General features: G+C 42.8%; 1 protein-coding gene across 2 annotated transcripts; it reads right to left on the reverse strand.

Moving 5' to 3' along the window:
* Nucleotides 1-90: 90 nt before the first annotated feature.
* On the reverse strand, nt 91-27198 carry LOC149314341 (cell cycle exit and neuronal differentiation protein 1-like). 2 transcript variants are annotated; one of them, XM_089520896.1, is made up of 2 exons: nt 27113-27198; nt 91-6934 (listed from the first exon to the last, which is right to left on the reverse strand). In XM_089520896.1, the coding sequence occupies exon 2, from the start codon at nt 6740-6742 to the stop codon at nt 6332-6334; it is 411 nt and encodes a 136-aa protein (XP_089377022.1). In that variant the 5' UTR covers nt 6743-6934; nt 27113-27198; the 3' UTR covers nt 91-6331. The 2 variants fall into 2 exon arrangements, with proteins under 2 accessions (XP_089377022.1, XP_089377023.1); XM_089520897.1 differs by lacking the exon at nt 27113-27198 and adding an exon at nt 17154-17270.

Here is a 27198-nt window from a genome sequence, read left to right on the forward strand (position 1 = left end):
ATTAAATATGTGTCCGCTATAAAAAATGGCTAGCACTACAGGAATTGTATATGTAAACTCAAGCATAAAAAATGACTATCACTATAGGAGTTGTACAATATACATATATATATAGTTTATTTCACACAATCCTGATAAAGAGTTACAGGTATATTGGGAATCATTTACAGTTCCATAGTATATGGAGTGGCCATATAGCTTCTGATGCAAACAACATACGGTGTGTAAAGCGTACACATTTCCAATCAACCAACCCGCCATTCACACAATGGATTTTCAAAGCTAATACTAGATTCAGCTACGTAGGAAAGCCTTGAGAATGCTAGGATACAGCGTTGGGTGTCATACAACACTGTAGGTCACAATGGGACAAGCTAAACTACTTTAATTTCAATCTAGTATTTCTAGTCTACCTGCATTATTGCATTTATACGCATTTTAAAATTCAAATAAAAGAGAGTACTATATGGGAAAGGAAAAAATTCTTTGCTGTTTTAGGAGCTGAGCTGCAGCCCATACAAAGTGTCCGTAGAAGCATAGGCAAGATTATAAATTCAAAAGAGGTACAAATTAATTGTCTAGCTTAGTTTGTTGGTAAGTTTCCATTTCCCTTTGAGAAATGTTTTTTCCTGACAGCTGATTCCAAAAGAATTGTTTTTTTAAAAAATCCAAATCTGTATCTTATACACAGGCCCAGGGTGATAATTGGGTCTGTTTATCAAGGGAAGAAATCAAGATGTTAATTGACAAGTTCCACTTTTTAAAAAATTATCTTAAAGATGATTAGAGTTAGTGAGAAGACCCTTTTGAAATACTTTTTTAAAAATAATTTATTTTTGTAATGACATTTGCTACAGGGATCATCTAGTATACTTTTACTATTTTATTTGAGCGTCCCTAAGCAGATAGTGAACATTCTGAGTGAATAAACTAGCATTTCCCATTTGCAAGTATGCTTTTCCCTTTGACCACTTGTTTAGGAAAAGACATAAAAATTAAAAGAAGGGTGGGAGTCCAGCTCAGGTACCAATAAAGACATTACAAAAGGAATGCTCAGACACTCTCCTCGCTCTCATGTTATTTTGGAGACTAGTTGGAGTTACAGTGGTAGAATAATTGACCAATGATTGCATTTGGTTGCAACATGCTAGGCAACACTGAATTTGATTTTGCCCAACTAGCTATTGCAACAAGTCTTAATTATAAATAGTGTATAGTGACCCATAAGTAGTAGTTATGACCAGTTAAATAAAGCAGTTAACAAGCTGCTTCAAACCAAGACATGGCCTTCAGTTGTTGGAAAACAACAACAAGGCTATTTTCACATACAAGACAGCTAGAGATCCTGTCCTCCTCGTATTACAGATGAATGCTATTAATAGGGGGGAAATTTCAAAAGAAAAACAAAGTATGCATCCCAATGCAGGTTTCAAAGTACAGTAAGAGGAGAATTCAAGCCCACGCTAAAAATGATCTTAGCATCTAAACAAAATGGAAGTCTGCCTAGAGGAGGTAGGAGGAGTTCCATTGTGTGGAGAAACTGGAGTGGAATTCAGAAAGAAGAAGAATCGCTTCTAATTCAGACTCCATGCAACAGGTTACTGGCAGAGCTTCCATGGAAGAAGGGGAAGGGGTCAGGGAAGACAGAAAAAGTGAAAGACGGATGAAGCTAGGGCACTGCAGGAGTAGAAATGTCTCCATCTCACATTTTGAGATACACCACCTTGACAAAAGCTGTTGTTTCAGGATGTAGCCACACTGCAACATTAAAGAAGTTTGACACCACTTTAACTGCCATGACTCTATCCTACAGAATCCTGGGATTTGTAATTTGGCGAAGTATTCAGCCTGGTCTGTCAAAGAGCTCTGGTGTCTCACAAAATGACAAATTCCAGGATTTTGTAGGATAAAGTAATGGCAATTAAAGTGATGTCAAACTGATTTAATTCTGCAGTGTGGCTACATATTCAGATTCAAACTACATAAGACATCAGCCACATGTGGTTTCCCTCCACTGTCAGCCACTGTGTCCAATAACAACAAAAGTGTGGAGTAGCATTTTTAATATAATACTCTCTGCTGGTTTTCCACTTCCAGATTATTCCCATACACACAGAATTTGGAAACATTACTCTTTTTGACTACAATTCCTAAATTCATCCAATCAGCAGCAGCCACGCTTGCTGGGGATTGTAGATGTTGTAGTCAAAAATGCAACTTTTTGCTCTGGATGCATGCACAGTCTCTCACAAACCTCACTCTTACTCTTTAAGAGCCCTTCGACACTACACAGTCATAGCACTTTGATACCATTTTAACTGCCATGGCTGCATCCTATGGAACACTGGGGTTTGTACTTTATTTATTTAAAGTATTATTATTGTAAAATATTATATTTAAAATATTATTTAGTTTATATGCTACCTTTTCCCTAAATTGTAACCCAAGGCAGCTCACAATGGTTTGATCAGAGGCACTAGAGGAGCCCTCTGGCTGAGAATCCCAGGATTCCATGGGAAGTTGCCATGGAAGTTAAAGTGGAATCATAATGCTATACATCAATAGTGTGAATGGGCTCATTGTCACAAAGGGAAAAGAAGCAGGCCCCCCATGTAAAGCTAAAGGGGACTAAGAAAAGTAATTTTAAAAGCAGAAAACCAGCTGAGGAAAGTCTTAAGAAGATGCCCTTCACCATCTTCTTTTTCTTCTTGCTGGAGATTCTTGGATGGATGTTTATACCAAAGAAACATTTGGCTGAGAGAAACCACATGGAAAAAAGGATAAGAGAGACATTGAGAGTGAACCTCTAATGGTGCAGTTGGAGCATTTTCCCCTTCAGCATAGGCAACAGCAGTGTTATTTCTGAGCCAACCAGTTTCATGCATCCATTAAAGTCATCTCAACAAGTTCACAGCAGCTTCATTTACTCTTAATTGCCTGGCTGTACTCCGTGTGGTGAAAAGGTGGTCCTTTCCTGCCCTAGTACTGCCTGCTTTCCTGTCCTCTTCCATTCCTCCTTCTGCCTGTTTTGTCCATGGGGGAAGTTTCTTGTAGTCAACACCATCTGTCCACAAGCAGCCCAGCTGCAAGAGCTGTGCTTGCACTGTGTATACCCAACAGTATATAGATCAGATCTATAGTATTAGTCACCAAGCAAATCAGCCTGCAAGCCTGTGCTCACTTACCTGACAGTGAGTCTCATTAATCTCAGAGGTTGGGGGGCTTGCCCCATAGGCTCAGAGGAAGGATGGAGAAAAATTAAGTATACAAAAAAACACTTGATGGGCTGTGTAATAACAGTGCACCTGTTATACACTTTTTTTTGGCCACTATCAAAGACTTTTTTTGTTCACTATCAAAGCTTGGCAAAGACAATCTCAAAATAATGTTAGAAAGACTAGCTTGGAATAAAGTTATCAAATCTTAAACAGAGCCCAGCACCCACAGAGGTCACAGTCTGACCACTCTTTAAATAAACTGCGAAAGTTATGATGTGGTATGTCCCTCGTTGCTCAGCTTCTAAGTATACACAACACTTGTGCATTCTCAGGGCTGTGCATTAGGAAGCTTGCCTGACATTGCTTCGTAGAATGATCAGCGCTAACCCACTGCAGGGTCTATACTGCCATCAAACACAATTTCTATGAAGAAATTGAAAGACATATGACTATTGCACAAATTCCAAATGCACAGTCTCTCAGTCAGAGCTGCATTGTCATAAGGAGGGTGAGGGTCTTTTTGCAGGGGGCAGGTCAGAGATGTTCCATAAGAAACCCATGCCACAAATCAGCTCAGGTCTTGTATCCATACAGCCACCAATGCAGAAGTGCTGAAGAGCAGCTGTATCTGCCAGACAGAGGTTAACAGTAACTTTGTGTTTCCCAAAGATCATCAAAGGCCCAGAATGACACCACCATCAGGTCTACACATGTGAAACCTTAGGAAGGAGTAAGTTTGTGTATGGTGCACAGCTTATCTCTATGTATACTGCTATTTTTTTTTCTGGCTATATTACATGAATATCTTGGTTTACTGTTTTGAAAGGGACTTCCCTAAAAACAGATGTTTTCAACTCCTAGCACTCCTAGATGGATTATTGTACATTCATCAGTAGGCTAACCATACATTCTTTTATTGCGAGGAAAACATGGCTTGGGGCAGGTGTTGTGTGACAGCATACAAATGGCACAAAACAGGGACACTTTGTGTGAATGCAGGTGTGCAAATAATGGTTGCCTGGTGCTTTTTTGTACAAAGAACATAGGTTTTGTAGCCTTACAAAAACGTCAGGAAACTGTAGTATAGATACACAGATATTCTCAAATAAGGCAGGGCTAGGGAAGGTTTTATACATTCCCACAAGAATACAGGTGTTTTCATATTGGGGGCGGGTTCCAGAGAATGATTCTAGACAGTAGAAAGCTGCACTACTAAGCAATGGCTGTTGGCGAATGATTCCCTTATAGACTTAACCTAAATATGAGAGAAAGAGATAAAGTTCTTTAAGATGATGAACTGTAGTCCTATCACTGTCACCACATAATTTGATTCTGGGATCAAGTTATGGGTCTAGAGTTAGAGAGGCTAAAAATGCAGAAAATCTAACACTCAGATTTCACTTCTGACCAAGTTCACACAATGATTAAAACTTGCTTGCTTTTCTGGTTTGATCTGAAAAAGGCTTTATGAAGACTAATTTAATTAATTAATATTAATGACTACTCCTAATTCTTCTCCTCCTCCAAGACTGAACTGACGCTAATCGCCACTTTCACAATGGTACAGTCCAAGCAAAAATAGATATTCTAATGCAAGCTTCTTGTTTGTCTTTTCATCATTCCCACATCATGTTCCAGTGTTCTTGCGATCCTGGAAATATCTTTGGAAGATATATCCAACAAAAACACCTGCTTTCTTCAGTTCTTTCTTGAAGTTTGATTTTAATTTTTTCAGGAAAGTTACCACTATCACAATACTGACTGAAGACAGAAGGCATTTCTTGCCCTCTTAAACAATCACCAGTTAAAATTATAAGGAGAGGAAGGTAGTCCCAATTATTTCAGTTTCCATTATTCCCCACATTATTTTCAATGAAAATTAATGGGACTATACCCTTCCTTTGGACACCTCCAGTATTACCTGTGGAGTTGGGAATTATCGACCATCCAAAGATCATCCAGCCAGTCCAAAAGAGCATGGTGTTGTGAGTAAGAAAGCTTTATACTGTATTTTTCCTTATTTTCTCTTCCACTTCATTAATTGCACACAATGATGTGACGCCTTCTAGGGCAAAACACCAGCATTAGTTCAAAATCCATACACACAGAAAGGTTTATGAACTTCCACAGGTTTCAAATCACATTGATTTAAATATTTGGAAAGTTTAAAATGTTTGGGTAACAACATTCTACAAAGATAGTTTGCCACCACAAGACCAGTTATTTCAAGGTTGCACTTGACATACAGCAGAAAGGTGCAGAAAGAAAGCTCTAGGAAGGTCCAGTGTCAACTCAAATTAATGGCCTGGTGATGTTTCAATTATTTGTTCTAGATGTTTTCATTACTAGCTTTGAGACCCTCCCATCTTCTTTTTGCTGGCCATGAGTGCTACACTGCAGGGTGGAGTGGCAAGCCCAAAACATAATCCTATGGCCTTCAGACTACACTCTGCAGATCCCAATAGGCCATTTTACCCTTTTGAACTTTTGAGAGCTAGCCAGCCAGCCACATTCCAATTAAGACTTTGAATCTTTAGGTAAGAATGCATTTTACTACTTCAATAAAGAGCTGGAGCATGATGAATATTGGCGACACCATTCACTCCTTGCTTGGATTAGAAAACACATTGTCTCCTTATAAATCTTTGTATATTCGTGCTCACCTTTGGTGTGCTAGAACAGAAGTGATAAAGGGCACTCCTGCTGATGAGAAGCTCCTCCTTTCATTGGTTCTACCAAAATCCAATTTAACATAATGCACCACTAAAGGTTTGAACATCTGGATGAAAGGTGGTAAAGGGAGCAATGGAAAGGCAACACAGCAATAGCTTACACTGACCAGAAAAAAAACCCATCTATACACAGTGGTGCAAACCAAGCTATATTACACAACAGAGCACAAGTGCACTGAGTGCTCACACTAGGTCAACCCCGGCACACATGTTTTGAAGATGACAGTGGCCAGCATTGCCATTTTGCCTACCAAGCGCTCTCTCTATGTACTGTATATTTATAGGTATGTATAGAGTTTACTGCATGCATTTGTTTCAAAAGGAACTGTACATCGCCCAGGGAGTTGCTCTCCCCTGGGCTCCTGGGGGATTTGTTTTGTTTCATTTTTTTCGGGCTAGGATGGCCACGCCTACAATCACCGCAACAGCCGCCACTGCCACCCCTCCAAAGATGATCAGAGGCTTCATGTTCTCAAAGATGCTACTGCCTGGCGATTCTTCTGCGTTGTTCCCTTTGTGCTCAGAGTCAGCAGGAGTATGAGTGGCTCCTTCAGCACCTTCGGAGGCTGCAGGACTGGGCTTTATGTTGCTGTGGTCATTGAGCATGCTTGCCTCATTTGTTGCTGGTGCTCCCTTTTTTGCTGGGATGGTGGGAGCTGGCTGCTCCTTTGAAGGTGCTTCTTTCTTATCAGCAGTTGCAGAAGGAGCGGGGTTGGGTTTCTCAGGTTTTCCTGAGCCGGCAGTCTTGGAGTCGGCTTTGTTTCCACTTCGGATGCTCCCTTTGGACTCCATCCTCTCACCTGTGTAGCAGAGGCTAACTGCTCTCAGGCCAAAGCCAAGGGATGGGCTGTGAAACAGGCTACTGAGGCTGTTCACCTGATTCTCACAAGTCAATCCAAAAGGGCTGCTTCAGACAGCTTGATCTTCTATTTCCAAGGAAGGTGTCCTGCTCAGACTATATTCCACCTGGACATGTTATGGAACCTGCAGAACAATGAAACCAAAACAGAGGGGTCAGGAACATCTTTCAGAGGCAGTGTTTCACCATTTTTCTAGGCATGGAGCGCATGCATTTGGGGGCCCATAATATTTTAGTGACATGTAGCATGCATTCAGTAGTAGCACTAATGCTGGACTAGGATTCAGGAGTCCAGGATTTGAATCCTTTCTCAGCCATGGTAACCCACTGGGTGACCTTATCCAACAAGTCACAGTTTGTCAGAGGAAGGCAAGGGCAAACCCCTCTGAACAAATCTGGCCAAGAAAACTCCATGATAGGTTTGCCTTTGGGTTACGGTAAGTAAAAAAAAACCCTGAAAGCACACAACAAGAAAACAGTGCTGCTGTCACAGTCCAGCTTAGGATATCTAGATGTAGCAAATGATGAGCAATGATATAGTACAGGGATAAGCACACAATGCAGGTCAGAGGTTTTGAAACTTCTCCACACCTTTGGTGGTCTGTGCAGCAACCAGAATTGATTCTATTAATGACTGGGAGTCAGTTCTAGTAACAATTAGCTGGGGTTTTCTTGCTCTTTCTGGGTAACACCAGAAAACATTATTTGCAGACCAAAATGGGGCACTGGTGGTCTATTTCTGAGGAGAGAAGCATTTGAGCTGATTTTTTTTAAAAATGAGATGCAGTGGTCAAAGACCACATATGGCACACTGTTTGCATGATTTACTATCTATTATGATCTGGACTATGAATCTGGAGAACAGGGTTTGAATCCCCACTTGACCATAGAAACCCACTGGGTGACCTTAGGCAATTCACAATCTCGTAGCCTCAGAGTGTAGCAAAAGCAAACCCTCTCTCAACAATCTTGTGGAGAAAACCCTGTGAAACCATTGCCTTAGGGTCACCATAAGCTGGAGACAAGTATGATCTATTTAGTATTTATCTATATTATCTGTTATGGCTAGAGATGCCTCTGCTTTGTAATTTGCAAAGGAGGATGGTACAATTTTATTTCTACAGCATTTACTTTGCAGTGTGTTGCTAAGCATGTTTTGAAAGCTTTGGTGTGCAAACTATCAGAAACAGAAAGAAGCAAGAAGAGGGAGGGGATGATATTATGCCATTGGCACAACAGTCTCTTCTACAGGAAGTTCACCAACAATATTCTGGAGTTTATCACACGGGAGGAATTTCTCTTAATTTCGAATGAAAAGAAAGTGGGGCCAGAACGCATTCATGAGAAATTCGCTAGTTCAGCAAATTTATGTGAATGCGAATTGCGATCGAACTGACTTCCCATTGCCCAAAAATAGCTTGCCATTGCCTGAAATTGCGTGTGGTAGTCTATCACACAATAACGTGAAACCCCATGTTGCGTTCGGATTGCCATTGGATTATACTTCAAATTTCCCTTGTCTGATAACGTCTTCTGTCTTTGCAAAGTTTATTCATCTATTTTATGCCTTGACCCAGAAGTTTTTAATTGTTTTTAAGCTTTTTCACTGCTTAATTAATCTGCCCTATGTTTTTCATTTGGACTTGTTTTATTCATGTTATTGTTAACTTCCATGAAGGGGCGGGAGGAGGGTAGAAATCTAGTGAATAAATAAAACAACTTAGATGTAAACTCCACAGAACTCAAAGCAATTTATGCCTCATTGGATAAAACTATACTTTAAGTCATAAAACATGTAACTTGCTTACAAAAATTCCCAGGTTCAATTTCTGACATCTCTAATCTGAAAAGGCCCTCTGAAACCCTAGAAGGCAATTATTGCATTCAGTTTTGGGTAGATTCTTGCTTCAAAAGCACTAAAACAAATCACACTAGAACATCAGTGTCTGTACAAATAACTAACTTGTGAAAGAATTGTGTGGTATGGCATTTTTATTGTGTTTTTCAAGCATTTTTGCACTACTCAGTCCAAACAAGAAAATACTATTGTCTGTCTGAGGCAGGTTACAAACCGCCCATTTGGGGCGGACTGCACCCGCCCCTTTCCCCGGTGTATCGGGGCCTCAGCGGCTACACCAGCAGCCGCTGAGGCCCCAATCTGCCGCTTTTCAGGCTGCGGGGAAGCGGCAAAAGGCCGCTTCCCCGCAGCCTGAAAAGGGGTATCCCTGGGGCTTCAAGCCCCAAGGACACCCCGCGGTGGCGGGGACAAGGAGAAAGAGGCCGCTTGGCCCCTTTCTTCTTTGGTCCGCTGGGCGCAGCCGTGTGAAGGCTGTGCCCAGCGGACCAAACCAGGAAGGAGTTCCGAAACGGAGCTCCTTCCTGCTCCGCGCTAAGGGCGCACCATGCACCCTGGCGCGGAGCGAGGATGTCACATCCGCGCTGCCCTGTATAGAGGCAGCGCGGCCGTGACGTCCTCATGGCGGCGGCCGTGTGGAACGGCCGCCGCCATTTTGTGCGCGCAGAGCGCACACTAGGGTTAGGGGGTGTGGAAGCACCGCCCCTTTCTAACCCTAGTACGCGCTCCGCGCGTACTAAAGTGCCCGTATGTAACGGGCCTATGTTTCTTGTTCAGGGAAAATAACAGCCACTAATATTCCACTGCAAAAACCGCATTTGTTGAAGGCACCTTGCTGAGATTCTTCAAGTATTATTGAAGGACAGATCTAGGTGTTGGCAAGGCAGAGCTTCTATTCATCAGAAAAATGCCTTATATGAAATATAATGTAATACAAATTAAGTGAAGTTAAATGGTTTAGGTTACTCTTCATCTGCACTTACTTTGAATAAGTAAAAATACATCTGAATGCAAAGCCAGTCCTACTGTTAGGCAGAGCAAGAAGGTGGTAGACATTCAAAATCAGCAGCAAAGTGTTAGAAGAGAATGCTGTGTGCCATATGGCCTGTTCAGCACTCCCTCAATTAGCTTGTTGTTTTCAGGCACAATGGAAGATGCTGTCCCTTCACCGGCATGGAAGAAAGATTAATTGTCCTCAGCACAAGGAATGAGGGAAGGCACCATTTTGTTCATCACTTCTGGGAGCAAAATGTTTTAGCTCATCTATGGCTGTGGATCTCTATGATTCTGGATAAAAGACTGGACCATGAAAAAAATCTCCCCCCAAACTGTGGTAGGATAACTGCAGACAGAAAGGAATGGGAGTCAGCTATCTATGACATATTTCTCCAACCTGGTGTTCTCCAGACCTGCTGGACTACTATGCTCATAGCCTCATAGCCAGTCTGGAGGGCACAAGGTTGGAGAAGCTTCAGTGGGTACACAAGGTACAAAATTGGTATGCTTGCAAATAAAGAGCAAGCAAGAAGTGGCCCTCACCATTTATTACACAGGCCTACAAAACTGAGGGTCATTAAACCTTTTTATAAAATGTATGCTGGTTTTATAGAAATTTGGCATTCTATATCCCAAAATTATTGCAGATTTGTTCCATCACAATACAGGGATTTGTTTAATAACTTGTTTTCACGTTTCTATGTTGTAATATGTGACTGAATGAAAGGATCCTCCTGCAAAGAAATATGTTTCACAGAGTAAGAAAGGGGTTCAAGTGTTCTAATAGACTTTCAAAATACTTTAATTCACTGATAGAAAACACAAAAATCGGTTCAATGCACTAAAAGAAATTGCACTGGAACATCAGCGTCTGTTCTTAATCAAAGCTAAGTAACAACTGAATAGATATAGATAATGAATTTGTGAAAGAACTGTCTGGTATGACATTTTTATTGTGTTTTTCAAATTCAGCACCCAAAAATACATTAAAAAGAACAACAACATTGAAAAACGTTTTTAATCACAAGCTTGTGTCATCTCTCCCTTAGCCCTCAGGATTTTCAGTGCCCTGTGGAGGGCTTTTGTACTAGCAAAACTAAATATAGGCCTATTAGTATGACTAGCTAAAAATATGAAGTTCTTGGCAATCCTTCCCTATTATCTTCTTTTGGTGTTATTTCAATCTAAGATGAAAACAAGCAGGGAAAGTTGATTTACCTCTTGTTACCATCTCTATATAGACAAATGTCTATTCAATGCCATATTTAACTATATTCTCTCTTGGAAGACAAACATACAGACAGGCAATAATAATAATGACAACATCAACAACAACCTCTACTGCACATCACACACTTTCAGCCTCAAAGGAAAGCAAAGGCAGACCCTGTCTGAAGAAATCCTGCCAAGAAAACTGCATGATAGGGTCACCATAACTCAAACAACTTGAACACAGGCAAACAGACAACAGCTCGGCGACTGACTATCCCAAATGTTTAAACTGATCCTCATCGTAGCCATATCACAATGTGTGTTTGTAAGAAAACAATAGTGCACACACTAGTGGGGGGGGATTTATAACATTTGCAAATGTTTAAATAATTTGAATAATTTAATATGGCACCCAGTGAGGTAGCTCATGGTATCATCCCCATTGATCCCCTCCTATAACACACCATATAGAATCCTTAGTAATGTTTTTTGTACTAATGTTACCCAGAAATCATAATTCCCATATATCACTGTCATGGTAATATGTAATCTCTATATGTAATTGAATGTAATGGTAATAGCAGCAACATAAACAACTATCAAAATTAAAATTATACCTTTATATTACAATATCATATGCACAGCCTAAAAGATTGTATGTACAGCGCTGTGTACATTTACAGCGTTTTATAAATAAAGGTTAATAATAATAATAATAATAATAATAGCCTAAATATGTTTACATATATATATTCATGTGGTTAAATTGAAAAGTTGATAAAATGTGACATTTTGAATAAAAGTTTAAAAAATTAAATATTTTGAAATTTATTTTTAATTAAATTTTGAAATTTGAAATTTTATTTTTTTTAAAACAAAACCCTGGTGCCTCTTCTCTCTCCTCCCACTGAGTCTCACTCCGCTCAGCCATCTCTTCAGTGTTTTAAAGCGGCACAGGCAAATGCCACAACCTCTTTCTGCTCAAATGGAGATTTTGAAGTGTTGCCCCCACTTGGGGGTCCCTGCACCGCCCTAATGATGCCACTGCATTGCTGGGCCCTCAGCAGGTAGCCCTCAGACACTCTCCATAGTCACCCCACACTGTCTAAATGGTCTGTCAAAAGCACAGTCGGCTTTTCTTTCAAAATCCTGACATCCCTACCACAGATCCCATTGCAGAACCCTATCCCATAGCTTAGAAAAGTTACTTTTGAAGACTGCAACTTCCAGATTCTTTCAAACCAGTATGGCCACTGTGCTGGCCACAGACCTGCCCCAATACTTCCATCCATTTATGCATCAATATCCATCCAAAGCAACCTGTTACAAAGCAAATCTATGGAAGCACTGTGCTTTATGTAGAGGATGTCTTAATCTTCAACAATGTATACAATGACACTAGCTGGGACTAGCATTTCCAAAATGAGGAGAAAATGCAGAGGATTTTATCTTCTTGGCCAGCGCCACTCCCAAGTTGTAGGAAGGTAGGGTTACCATAACCCGGTGGGAGACGTGACTCCCCCGCTTTCTAGGGGGCGTTCCCGGTCCCGTCACGCCCTCGGGTGGCTGCCCTGCTGCATCCCTATATTGTGATGAGCGCAACAGCCAGGGCTGGAGCTGGCAGGGGAGGGCTCTGCTGCTCTGCCTTGCCCCTATTGGCCAGCCCTCCCAAGGAGCAGGCTTAGTCAGGCAGAGCTACATGGCGCCAGGAGGAGGAGCAGGGCCAGGCAGGTCGGCAGCAGCAGTGGCCCCCGCCCATCCAGGCAGACCGCTGGGAGAGGGGAGGAAAGGGCCCTGGCCTCTGGGGCAGCCCGGCCTGGGGAAGGAAAGGGCCCTTTCCTGGAACCCCTGCCTCCCAGCCCTCCTCCTCCTCCTGCTCTTGCAAGGAGCGGGCTCTGAAGCGCCGGGAGAGCTGCCTCACTAAAGGGGAGGGGCACCTCAGGGACCCAGCTGTCGGAGAGGAAGAGGAGGAAGAGCCTCGGGAAGGCTCAGAAGAGGAGGAAGGGGCTGGCACCCGGGAGAGGCAAGAGGGCACCTTCCAGGCCCCTCCTGGGCCCCAGGATCGCATTGGAAGCCCCCTCCCCAAGGCCCCCCAAACACGCCCCCTCTCCTTTCTAACCCTCTCTCTGACTCCCTCTCCCTGTTACCCCACTTTAACTGAACCCTCTCTAACCCCCTTCTCTCCATCTCAACCCCCCTCCAACCCCTCTCTATCTACTCCCCCCCTCTCTCTAACCCAGTGATCCCCAAACTGTGCTCTTGAAGTAATTTTGGACTTCAGCTCCCAGAATCTCAGACTATTGAGTAACATGTCTGAGGCTTCTGGGAGTTGAAGTCCAAAATCTCTTAAAGGACACAGTTTGGGAACCACTGCTTCTAACCCCCTTATATAATAATAATAATAATAATAATAATAATAGGATTTATTTATATACCACCCAATCACTGGGAATCCGAGCGGTTTGTGAAATTCACAGATAGCCAAACTACACAGGCAGATCAGCTCCTGGCACTGAACAAGCAGAGCTCTGCTCTGGAGCCACAACGAACTACATTTCCCAGAATTCCATAGCATTGAGCCAGGGCAGTTAAAGTACTGTCAGACTGGGTTATTTCTGCAGTGTGTATGTAGTCTGAGAGCCCTGCAGAGAGAACAACTCTGGTGCTTTAGAATTTAAGCCCATCTAACCCCCCTCTATCTAAGCCCTCTCTAACCCCCTAACTCCCTTATTTAAGTCTCTTCTAAGCCCCCCTCTAACCCCTCTCTATCTTACTCCTCTTTATCTAACCCTAACCCCCTCTAGGTACCCCATCTAGCCCTCCTTCTATAGCCCCCCTTTCTCAAACCCCCTTATTGAACCCCCCTTCTATCTAACCCTATATATTTTTTAAAAACCCAGCAATTTTTGTGTCCTCCATTTTTATAAAAGCGCCCTACATTTGAAAATTTTGTCCTACATTTGTCCTGGTTTGGAGGTCCTGACTTATGGCAACCCTATAGGAAGGGCACCTAACATTTAACTCAGGGATGGGCAAAATGGCTAGTGGGTGTGAAGGATTTTTCCGCCACATCTGGAGACCCACTGAACCCACCAGGAGTCAAACAATATTTTTACAAAATGTTTCATTTCCCTCTAATGCCCTCTATGGACCATGGGGTATTTCTATCACATTTTAGGCTAAAGAGAGGTCTTTTTTAAAACCAGAAGGGAATAGGAAATAGCAAGTACATTTCTATACCACTTATCGATGTACTAAGTGGTTTACAAAGTGTAAGCTAATTGCCCCCAACAAGCTGGATAGTCATTTTAGCAACCTACAGAAGGATACCAGGCTGAGTTGACCTGGAGCCCTTGGCTACTATTGAACTCACAACCTTGAGTTGACTTCCACTCAATGCCAGTTGTTTTTAAAAGCCTCTACTGGACCTAAAAGGGCCCAGGAAGGCTCAAAAGTCCCCATGTCCCAAAGAGAGCATTTGGATGGATGGATGGATGGATGGATGGATGGATGGATGGATGGACTGATTGATTGATTGATTGCAGGAGTGGCATGAAGGGAGTACAGACCTCCAAGGTCTCTTGAGGGGCTAATGTGCCTTGCTTACCGTTGATTTAGGACAAGGCTCCTGCTATGGTTTTCCTTCATCTCAGATCTGCCTCACATTTTATTTATCAGCTGCATTTTCTTGATGCTTTCCTACCTCCGCATTTCTCCCTCCTCCTCTCCCCACCCTGACACTTTTCTTGGCAGCCTGCAGTCGCCTTCTCCACTTCCAAATTAGACATTTCCATTTGCTTTCCTTGTGTGTAGGAAAGGGAGAAAGGGAGGCTAACAAAACAGATAATTAAAAGAGAAGGAAAAAATAGACCCATGCCAAGAGGTACAGGAGGCACATTCAAATTAACGTATACATCTAAGCCCCAATGTGCTTTGGTCCCTGGGCTTTTCTTCAGGTGAAAATTCAAAGCTGTCATATTTCATTTTCTTTTCTTCTATAATTAATTAATTAATTAGGTAAATTAACTCTACAAGGAGCTCTATCTCCTTCAGGGTTGATAACTCAGGTTGCAATTCTATAGATTCAGATTTTACTCCCTTAAAATGTGTAGTGAAAACTGGAATTCAATCATTACCCCGATGACATCAGAGCTACCAAGCAACACTGTATGTGTTCCTTCCTAGGAGTAAATCGCATTTAAGTAAATTAGACATCCTTCTAAATAAAAATGTAAATGATTGTGCTATGACAATTAGTCCTTTAAACATGTGCTGGTGTTTGGTATCATTATTTTTTTTAAAAATAAGGATTATTTTATGCTTTCCACATTCCTGAAAGTCCTCCTGCAAGGCTTAAAAAGCACCACAATGTTTCTTGCTCCAGGATTCCTAGACCCATGAACAGAAGCACTTCTGTTTGAGCAGGGGTGGGCAAAGTACAGCCCTACAATTGTTGCTGAACTGCAACTCTCTCACTGGCTTAATCAATGGAAAGGAATGCAGGGAGGGATATGTAGTTCAGCAACATTGGGAAGGCAGCACTTTCCCTCCCTGGTCTTAAGAGCATGGGATGTAGAGCAACATTTTTGTTCATGGGTCCCTTTTTCAGCCTTTAACAGTGAAGCCAAGCAGCTGAGCTCCAACGGGACTCAAGGCCACAAAGAAACCACAGATATATCAGCATCCACATGGGGGTATATATGGCAGTATGATGAAGAAATACAAACATATTTTTAAAAACAGGACACAAATGAACTTCCCCTGCCCTGCCCCACAGAAGAAACCCTGTCAATGAGAAATGAGCATTTCAGTGACTTCTAGGAACTGCTGAATGTTGAGTGTCATCTGGAAAGGAAAAAGCTGGGACAGAGGGAGAAAGAAGCTGATAGTATCCTGGGCCCTCCTGTACCACACATCATTATAGCACAATGATTCCATTTTAAATGCCACAGCAACTTCCAATGGAATCCTGGGGTTTGTAGTTTAGGGAGGTGCTAGAGCTCTCTGACTAAGAATTTGAATTGACCTTCACTAAACCATTGTTGCCATGGCAGTTAAAGTGGCATCATCTTACTATAATTGTGTAGTGTGAAAGGGTCTATAAACAAAGGCATGGATTAAGCCCTGAACAAGAGTATTCTTCTGAGGCATATGGATATGCTGTGATACCATCTTCCTTAACCTGGCACCCTCCAGATGAGCCCGACCAGTCCTTCTCAGACTGAGGTAGGGCACTTGCATTTCCCCCCTAATATGCCAGGAACCAGTATCATATGTGTGCCCATTGGCTAAGGTTGTTTCTTTGATTTCCTTTCTTTTATTCACTGTAGGGCTTCAGTTCTTGTGTCATTGTGCTCTCAAAAACGCACTTCTAATTTCTAGAAGACTAGAAATTTTAATCCTTTTCTTCCTTCTCTGCCTGAACTACTGAGAAATATTTACCCTGCACCAAACAGATGAGTCACTCTAGTTTTCCAGGAAGAATAACAATCATAAAGAGTCTATTCTCTCCTATTACAACAGCCATGGTTTGCCTCCAAGGACCATTATTCCCCTCTGAAAAGTTGTCAGATCAGGAAGAGACAAAGGCAGAATTTAGGGGGCCCTTTACTCTATGCAAGTATATAGGGCTATGGTTCAAGTTTAAATGCCATGGCAACACTCGATAGCATCTTTTGTAGGTGGTTAGGCACTAGACCTTTCTGGCTGAAGTACTTCTCCCTGAACTGTGAATTCCAAGATACCATAGGATGAAAACATGGCAGCTAAATTGCAATCATGATGCTATAATTGTGTAGTATGAAAGGGTCTTAGGTTACTTAGAATTGTGAAGCAGCTATTTGTTGTGTTTGATGACGTTTTGTTCACAACAAATGTGTTCCTCTTTAACATCCCAGTCCCCCCAGAGTCTTGGACTTTAAAATCCTGGTGTTGAATTCTGTCTCAAACACGTTCCGCAAGATTCTCTCTGTTTCAATTTCCCTTCAGTAAAATCTGAGGCCCCATTGCCACTAGCCCATTTGCCCTGGATAGAACTGGGCATATCTGGGTCCCCCCACATTGAATCTGCCCGGAAAGAAGTTCGTACTACCCTTTACCTCGATCAGGGCAATTTACCCCTCTGAAGTTCACATTTGCGGTACCGGTTTAAAATGGAGCCTCCTCTGTTGTCAATCAAATTCACTTCCGCTTCTGTGTATGTTGATGTTATTTTATGGTAATTGAAGAAGAAGGTATCCAGAACCTCCTTCTCACTATGAGACCTCTCCTATGCAACATACCTTCTTGCAGGTGGCATCCCCTCATTTAGTGGCTTATGGCTAGGCAGTGGCCAGTTGCATTTCTGTAGCTGGACACACAGGAAAGGTCATTCTCTCAGACAGTGGAAGGATGTCTAGAAGATCCAAGAGGATAATGTCTCCTATGTGTGTCACCTGCAAAAACAAAGACAGCTGGCCACCTTTCCAGCACTCAGTGGTTGGGAAATATATAGCAGCAGGAAGTCATGAGGAGGTGGAAACATACTTGATGGAGCATTACACTATGTCAAGCTGATCCAGGCCTTTGGAATTCCAAGGCATTTGGTCCTTTGTGAGAATGAGAGAATAGGCTCTCTTATGGATCAACAATTGCTTAAAGGCCAAAACACGGAGATCGGCAATATGCAAATATGCAAACTGGAGATATTTCATTTGTGATGTCCCCTCTGGATCTGATCACCGATTTAATGCATATATACAAATCAATGGTGCAGCTACATTTCAAATGTTACATACAGTTCTGGTTTCCAAATCTCAGGCTGCATCTACACTACAGGACTGATGCAGTTTGACACCACTTTAACTGCCCTGGCTCAATGCTGTGTAATTCTGGGATTTGTAGTTTTGTGAGATATTTACACTTATCTGTTAGAGAGCTCTGGTGCCACAACAAATTACAATTCCCAGGATTGTTATTATTATTAAACTTTATTTACGAAGCGCTGTAGATGTACACATAGGATGGAACCATGACAATTAAAGTGGTGTCAAACTATGTTTATTCTGCAGTGTGGCAGCAGCCTCAGGAAGGAAAAGGGACAGAAAAGAACAACAAAACTGATAAAATGGCTGTAACACCACCACCTACAAGGAAAGGATACAATGGGCCCATTCCCACTATTGCTTAAATCGGATTGTGTAGAATCACGATCTGATTTAAACCACCATGGTGCCCACTTGGGAATCGATTTGGAATTGATTCCCAAGGGGGGGGCATGGTTTTCCCCCATTTAACCCGTGCCAAAACGGGTTTTCCAGCTCCTTTTTGGGCTGAATCGATTTATTTGACAATAAATCAGCCCAGTGGGAACCCAGGGCGGATTCGAATCCACCCTGGCAGCCCCTCTCCGCCATGCCTCCCTCCCTCCCTCCCTCCCTCCCTCCCTCTCCTCCTCCACCTTTTCCTTCCTCCCTTCCTTCCCTCCTTCCTGGGGGCCCCAGCAGTGGCAATGGCAATAGCAGCGGGGAAGGCTGCCGGCCAGGGGACTTTCGACCTGGACGTCACTGGAGGGCTAAGGCATGCCAGATGGAGGCACGTCCAACGAGCCCTGGCCAGCAGCCTTCGACGCTGTCACCGCTGCCATTGCCACTGCCAGGACCCCCAGGAAGGAGGTAAGAAGGGGGGAAGGAGGAGGAGGGGGGGAGAGGAAGGAGGGAAGGGAGAGAGAAGGGAGGAAGGAGGAGGAGAGGGAGGGAGGGAGGGAGGGAGGAGGAGGAGGAGAGGAAGGGAGGGAGGGAGGGAGGCATGTTAGGAGAAGCTGGGGAAGCCTCTCCTAACATGTCAAAAAGAAAGCTTGTCAAAACAGGCATTTCGATTCCTGAAAGGAATCCTGAAATCAGCACAAACATAGTGGAAACCACTGTGTTTGCTGAAACAGTTTCAGGTTTTGGTTCAGGAACCGAATCTACAGGTAAGTGGGAATGGGCCCAATGTCTGAGGCTTTTTTGTTACAAGGAAAAATTGGAAGTAAGTGTAACAATATGCAAGAAATTTATACAACTATATTTAGTTTGGGGACAATGGGTAGAGAGAGCTAAACAGTAGGTTATTTGGGATAGACAAAAGGAACCTCTGCACAGAGCATATAGTTCAGCAATGGAATTCACTTTTGGATGTTGGTGATAGCTACCAGCTTTGATGGTTTTGAAGGGGAATTTAGAAAGATTCATGGAGGAAAATGGTCCCAAGGGCAGGTAACCATGATATACTAACTCCATGATCATAAACAGCATCCTCCTGAATGCCAGCTCCCAGGAACTAGTAATGGGAGATAACCTGTTGCTGTGACCTGCTTGAGGAGCTTTCTATGGACAATTTTTTAACCATTTAGGGAAAAAGTATTCCAGATTAGATAGGGTTTGGTTATGATCCAACATGGCTCTGTTTATGTTTGTCACTCATCCTCACATGTTAACAGGCATGGCACATGTTGCAGAACTACTGTCTCTCCGGAACAATTATAGATCTGCAGCCTTGAAACATATACTGTACATGCTCTTTAATGATCAGCTGCTAGCTTTTTTTTTCACCTACTATTGACATTTATACTGCTCTGGGTTTTAGCAGAGCTGCCCAGAATGCTGAACTAGAGCCTTCAAAATAGGTCCAGCATCATGAATACCATCTTTAAATTTCAGACTGAAATCTGGAGCAGATGGACTATCCCACTGACTGTTACTCATTGTAGCAACAAACAGAAACATCTATGATATCCTAAAAAATTTTCAACAATGAAATAAAACAAGAACTGTATCTGCGCATGAATGGAGGATACTTTTTGCTATCTGAGGCCAAGAAAAGATGGCGGCCCTCTCTGCTTCATGTACAGAAGCCAACTGAATTGGCAACTGAATCTATCTTCAGAACTGGTGGTGAGATCACATCTTCTACTATATACGAGGCAGTAGGGTAGTTTAGAAGGCCCAGGATAGGATATGTGACAGTGAGGAACTTCCAGAAACTCAGAAAGCAGAGCATAACTGCTGCTGAGGATGCTGCTGTCTTCTTGTACCTACTGCCTGCAGTGGTTGCTGTAAACAAGTGATAGTGTGCTCTGATTTCCTTCTCCTGTCAGATATTCCTTATATTACCCTGATTTAGTATTGGCCTTACAGATGACTCACAATCTTGTAGGGAGAAGAGTCCTGCCCCTTGTTCTGTATCCTATAACAATCTGGATGGTCCCTATCATTGTGTCAAGCCAGAAGAAATAACCTGGGATAAGCTGCCACTTTTCATGTCTGAGCCTGGACAATGAATGATGCTCAGCAAGTGACAGACACCCCCCCCATGAGGAAAAACACCTGTATGTATTCTGTTCTTCAATTAAACCATCAATTTCATTGCACACCCAGTGCAATTGCCACTTAAGTGCTGCCATTGGTCACACATGATCTCTGCATGTGTAAGTTTACTCATTACAAAAAGCTACCTCTTATACAGTAGGAACCTTGAAATGGATGAAGCAGCCATCATGAAAGCTACACAGGAACACATGGCAGTAGAATTCACAGGCATAGCTGTGTTGGTCTGGAAAATAAATATGCAAAGGTGCGACAAGATCCCTCTGCATACAGAAACACATGCTTTTGTAAATCCATCCTGTTCTAGCTAGCAAGCACTCATGAGGCACAGCCAGCAGTGCTGACCCACATTTTTCTGATAAGATATTTATGAGTCACTCTCTCTTAATCCACTAGTCTTTATCCCTTTCTCAAACCAGAGTAGGGATGGGTTGTGTGTGGCCTACAAGGTACTCTTTATCCATACAATAAAATTCAAAAAATATGCCAAAAAATAAAAGTAATTATTAATGGACGCATCACTGTGATCCCTGGGAGGGAAGATATTTTTACGCTATACGGCTTTTTTCAATATCTCAGAATACGGCCACTACATCAACGGCAATAAGTGGTTGTATCATTTGCATATTCTGTCACGCACTGCCTCAAGAAAAATAGTTGGGGGAGTGGTGCATACGGTGCTGTGCTATGGGAGGAAAGAGCTGTGGGAGGGAAGACATTTCTCGCTATATGGCTCTTTTCTCTCGAAATACGGCCACTACAAGTGGTTGTATCAATTGCATATTCTGTCATGCACCACCTCAAGAAAAAAAAACCTAAAGGGACGGGCGCGCACGGCACAGTGTCCACCTCCTGAAGGCCATGAGTGGGAGGGGAGAAGTTTCGCTGACCCCCCCAAGTTCCGCCTTCCTACCTTTCCCCTCCCCTTACAATTGCCCTGATCATGACCGGGTGTAATGTTCACATTCATTTGTGCCGCAGTGCTATGGGGTAATCCCCCCAAAAACAGAAAATACCCTGTTTTGGAAAAACCACGCCAAGGCAGATTTGCCATGGATCACCTGTGCAAGACCCGGATTTGGATGTGTTAGAACCGGCACCAGTAGGAACACCCCACTTTTAATCCGGTTTAGAAACCAGGTTATATGGCAGTGTGCATGGGCCTTTGGATTATAGCATCCATCACCATCTAGCATTGGGTATGATGATCAGAGCTGATGGGAATTCTAGTTCAACATTTGCACTGCTACACATTCTCAATCCTTGGACTACAGCTTCCACAGATGATTTACTGTCCTTTGGGATCATGAGACAAGTGTGAGACAAGAAAGACAAATGTGAGCCCCCCCCCCTTTTTTTAAATAATAATAATAATAAAGCACTTCGGTTTAGAGATGGAGAGACTGCTGTTGTTGCTGTTGTTGCCTACTGGAAAAGCCCCTGACTAGGGTTGTCCGTTTAGGATTGTCCCAGGCCTTAGGGGTTTCTGGAGCAAAACCTGAGATCTGAGAATGGTTGCTAATGATATTATTATGCATTAAGTGCCAACTATAGTTGCTCACAGCTTGTTGTTTAAACACACATACAAATAACAGGACAAAAGTCTTAGCTGAAGGGACTACTCAGATCAAGGTGAAATGAAGGGATTATTCCATCTCAATTACTTGGGGAGGTAGGATAAGAAACATTTAACCTAGCCTACATCTTTCTGGCCAGAAACTGGATGTACAGCATCATGAAGGGTAAGCCCTGGAGCCACAATGGATGGGAGGGAAGGAAGATGCTAAAAGTATCAAAATCAACTAAACCTTGCAAACTGTGGCAAGCTGCTGCTCTTCTAGGTGAACTGGAGATTTGCACGTAGCCCTTTCCACTTGCCTGGAGCTGAGCATAGCAAAACTGGGAAATTTGCACCTTTGTCTCCTGCCTAGCGATGACCCTGAAAGCTGGAGAGTGAGAACCAACCCCAGAGAACTGGTACCCTTACCAAAGATTTTAAAACGGTACCTGATAGTGGGCACTTTGTGTAGGGCCCCTTCAAACCTGGACCCAGCCATGCTGAAAGGAAGCTTCTAAATTATCTCTTCATGATGAGAAAGAGAGTGCCAGAAGTTCACCATGACAAAGCAGAATGACACGTAAGTGTGCACAAACACACTTTTGCAGGCCCAAGCAAGTGTGGTAGGTTAAGAAGAAATAGGAAGTTGATGTCCTTTTTCAGACTGTATCTTGGTTCTTTTCTATCCCATTCCTTTCTTCTTGTTGTTGTTATTGTGTACCTTCAAGTCATTTCCGATGTATGAGGACCCTATCACGGGGCTTTCTTGGCAAGATTTGTAAGGGGGGGGTCACCTTTGCCTCCCTCCGAGGCTGAAAGAGTGTGACTTGCCTAAAGTCATCCAGTGGGTTTCCATGACTGAGCAGGGATTCAAACCCTGGTCTCCAGAGTCATAGTCCAATGCTCAAACCACTACACCATGCTGGCTCTCCCCACTCCCAATCTCCACATTTTTCAGGGCTTCACCTCAGTCACAGGAGGGGACAGACAAGCCTGCTTTTGAAAACATGACTTTTCCCTTGATCTCCAAGCTTAAAATGGCCTCCAAAGAGAAAGTAAGAAATGCTTCCCTTCTTCAACACAGTTCTCTTCACAGTATTGTTACCTTGCAGATTAGTTAATTTACATCCAGATCTCACTAAATAAGTCAGCCTACATACAGTACATAAGAGTACACCACCAGGGTGGGGTATGCCATACTTGGGGAGATGGGCACATCACTGAGGTGGGGGCTAACTTTTCTAAGACTAGTGATCCAAGCCATTATAAACTGAACCTGGGCCTGTTTGCCTAATATTGTTCAAGAGACAACTATACTAATGAAAGGAAACTAGTTGAACTAAGGTGCCAGTGTCCTCTTAGAAGTTTCTACCCCACCGTCAGTAAAAGTAGGAGTGAAAGCTGAACCAACCTCACTGGGTACAGATTTAGCTTAAACAAGCTTTTTCTAAAGCTTGCAGGGATGGAAAGGTGACATATTTGTTCCCATGAAAAACATCTGAGGAAGTAGACTGAAATCTATGAAAGTTCATGCTGCCAACTTCTTTCTTTCAGTTAGTGTCAAAGGTGCTACAAAATCTTTCTACATACTGATTCTACAGATTAACATGGCTATATCTTTGAATATTTGTTCCCTGTTAGTCTAAGTGTTCTATGAGTCATAATAAGATCACATTACCACCTGCTTTGTGTGTTTTATATATATGCACACACATATACACACACCATAGCCTATGTGCAGGCATTCCCTTCTATATTTTTGTCAAATAGATTCACAAAACCCTAAGGAAAGAAGAAAAAAATCTTCAGTGCCATGAAACGAACCTGGACAATGACACTGACAGGAGTCTCTGAAGATGCCAGCCACACATGCTGGCGAAACGTGAGAAAGAAACTTTTCTGGAACATGGCCACATAACCTGAAAAACCCACAAAAAACACTGATAGGAGTGATTGCTCTGTTTAGTTCATCAGCCCCTCCTGATGACTAGCAACCTCTCTTTCCTCTCAAATTGAATCCAGAAGTATGCCATGCTTTGTATGTGTTGCCACCAGCTTCCTTAGTTACTCTGCTGTAGTAGAACAGAGACTGGACAGGATCAGGCAAGATTTCCTGAATTGCACAGGCACCGGCCCAAAGCTGCTGTGTCGCACTTGAAATTTAAGAAGCCACTGCAGACAGACAGAGATCTCAACTCAGCTTGAGGCAATGACCTTTAGCAAACAATGGCACATTCTCCATTGGGGAGCTCAGGCCTACCCAGAAGCTGCAGAAGCCATGGTCTCCTGCCCAGTTTCCCCAATAATACTGAGAAGAGGTTTAGTAGAAAAAGTACAAGCAATGCCAACTTGTCACTCACACACACGCCATGGTGGTTCATTGGGGAAAACAAAAACAAAGCACCCGAAGAAAAACAAAAAAGCCAGCAAAATCTCTTTTCCTTTTGCTGCAGTGAGTTTTCACTCAAAGGTCTGACCAAAGGAAAAGGATATCACCATGACTGAGCTCTTAAAACTTGCCAAGTGGTGGCAATGGCAGCATGCCAGATGAGTGGGTGATGGTAAAGAGATTACCAAGCAAGGAGTGGTTTCTATGGGAATCTTGAATTTTCTATGCCATACATTTTCAAGACAGGGAATGGCATAAGTCACAGTGAAAAGCATCACTCAGATCCCACTGGAATGGAAATGAAGACCAGGAAACTGGGATGTTCTCTATGGCTAGTAATAATAATTAAACTCCCTCAGAGGACAGTTGATTTCAGTCAACCCTATCTATTCTTAATCAGAGCAGAAGAATGTGAAAGATCTTTTGAAGTCATTGTGAAGGGAATGATCACATAATATAAGTGGAAGTCATGGAAAAGTATCCATCTACTACCATATACTGTACCTGATAATATTGTTGTACTAGGTCCAGCCAATTCCTTCTGATATAAGACTGACCATTTGGCACCACAGATCTAAAGGCACTGACAGAGTTACATATCACCAAGTCTCATTAAAAATAAATGCATTTTGATTTACATTTGATTGGGTGCACTGAATTCAGAAAGGCTTGATTGTTTCTAATTTTCTCTGGACTGTGACCTAAGTTGTATTCTGGTTGCTGAAGCTTCAAAGTGCAATGAAGTAAAAGATGTTCTAGAATCAAGAAGATGTACTCATTGTGTTCTATTGGATCTGTAATTATAGTTCTAATATAAGTAACAACCCTTATTCCATAATATAAAGGGCCTCTAGCAATTCTACTCTGAGGACAGAGATTTTGTAGACGTCTTCAGCTTTTAACAACTCGTGGGAATATCCACATTTTAAATTCATAATACTTTGATACTACTTTAACTACCATACGTCCATACTATGGTATCCTCAAATCTGTAGCTTTGTCAAATACTTAGAATTAGGTGCCAGAGAGCTCTCATAATGTAAATCAGGGAAATGGAGTACAAACCCCAGGATTCCACAGGACAGAACTATAGCAGATAATGTGGTATCAAACTGTTATACTTGTACAGAGTTGATATAAATATCCAAGCCCTTTTGACGATATGGTCTTAAGACGAAATAACTGCAATGGTGGGGTGCTCAGTGTTTACGTTGGGGTGGGAAGGGGCAAAATAAGTTGAAAACTTATTTTGTTTGGTGAACTAGGATAACAGCTCTTCCAGGGTGTGAGGGAGAGGTTAGAAAATCTTGCTCAATGTTTGTTTGCTGAATGCTAGGACTCACTGAATATAATTAAATTCATACTTCCTCCTCCCTGGCTGCCCTGGAAGAAAAAGGCTGCATCAGAGTATATAGGCAGTAGGAAAGAGTAACCAAGAGACACCTGCAAAATAGGAAAGCTTCCAGCTTTGCACAGGTGCCCTCCAGTTCAACATGCATTCAACACCAGCTAGTAGGCTTTCCCGCTATGTACAATGTATGTATCAGTGCTCATTTGCAGCCCTCCCACTTCCCATCTGTTTGTATAATTTCCACTGTAAATTTGAAAAAGCTAAGATATAGTGAGCACTATTAATCTTCCTCTTTTGTTTTAACAGAATAGTGCTGATGCATACACTCATGCATTTCTCCACCACTAAATAATGGGGGGAACACCACCGCAAGGGTTTCCCATTCAAAGGGTGAAGAGATGTTTGAGCAGATGCAAGAAATGGTGTTCAGCCTGGCATTCTGTCTCCAGGATTCATGGCTAATTAAATGGATGAGGAGAGGCTAGGGAGAACTGATCCAAAATACAACAAACAACTAACAGGATTATATACTCGGGCTTGAATAGTTTGCCCTTAGATGGAAATAAAACCTCACTGTGCTTTCCCCCCCCTCTTGGGTACATTTCAGTTCCTAAAGAGGCTTTAAATAAACCTGTACCTTATTTCCAAGCATCGTCAGCCATGCTTTAAAACCCTAAGCTAAAAACAGCTGTGTTCCTAGATTGATACAACATGCACTACTCATTCTCTCTCTCCTGGGTGTATGTTTGCGTGTGTGTCAAAAGAAGGATGGTAAATATCCCCAAGAGAAGATGTTGACTGAAATTCTCCTTTTGCATTATGCAAAAGACAGCGTAAGCATCACATCTGCAAAAGGCAAGTGACGTGTCCTGCGATACAAAATAAGCCATAGATTGGGCTGGTGGGGCTGGTTGTTTCCCACTTCTGCAAATGCTCACGCCCACCATCGACCTTCAAGGGAGAAGGTGAGCCTTAGCAAGGTGTCCTGGGTGGAGGACTCACTTCATTTCCATGAGAGGCACCCCTCCGCCCACCTTGCTTTGGCTCAGAGGGGCATCACTTCTCAGGATCAGGCCAAAAGCACCAGCATTATGGAAAGGTGGCTATTTGTCATTGCAATCCAGTGACCTGTCACACACACACACATACATAGAAAGCACCAGAGATGCTCCCCTATCCCTTTCCACATCCCCTTCTCCTGCTCATAGGGCGCTCAGATGTTCTCCTTTTCCCGGACACAGCCTCCATTCCATCCTTCTGCCCAGGAGGAATTACCAAATGCCTTCCATTTGGAGCCTGACTCAGGAGGATGCATTTACATTTCAGTTTGGAGCTTTTCTTGGGTGGCATCACCTCCCTTTTCCCCCCTAGAATGTGCTCCCTTTTGCAGTGCCTGGTCCTCCTTTGCAGTCCCATCACCTGCATGCAAAAACCATCCTCGATGCTCCCCTTCTCCATTCCTAATGCCAGCCCATGCCAGATCCTCACATTGGGGGAAATCTAGGGTGTCCACAAAATCCTAGGAGAAGAAGGAGTAAGTAGAAGGGGGGCAAACACACACACACACACACACACACCATGGCAAGCCAAGATCATACCTTCGCCTTTTGGCTGCTGATGTCAGACCTTGGAAGCTGCCTGTTCCGCAGAGAGGAAGGGAAGAGGAGATGGGAGGGGAGGGGAG

The sequence above is a fragment of the Sceloporus occidentalis genome, unplaced genomic scaffold (assembly GCF_023333645.1).
Source record: "Sceloporus occidentalis isolate IW3139 unplaced genomic scaffold, rSceOcc1.0.p SCAF_4, whole genome shotgun sequence".
Taxonomy (NCBI): Eukaryota; Metazoa; Chordata; class Lepidosauria; order Squamata; family Phrynosomatidae; genus Sceloporus; species Sceloporus occidentalis.

What these genes read in the sequence shown, in the direction of transcription:
- LOC149314341 (XM_089520896.1), bottom strand. Translation starts at nt 6,742, where the DNA reads ATGGAGTCCAAAGGGAGCATCCGAAGTGGAAACAAAGCCGACTCCAAG.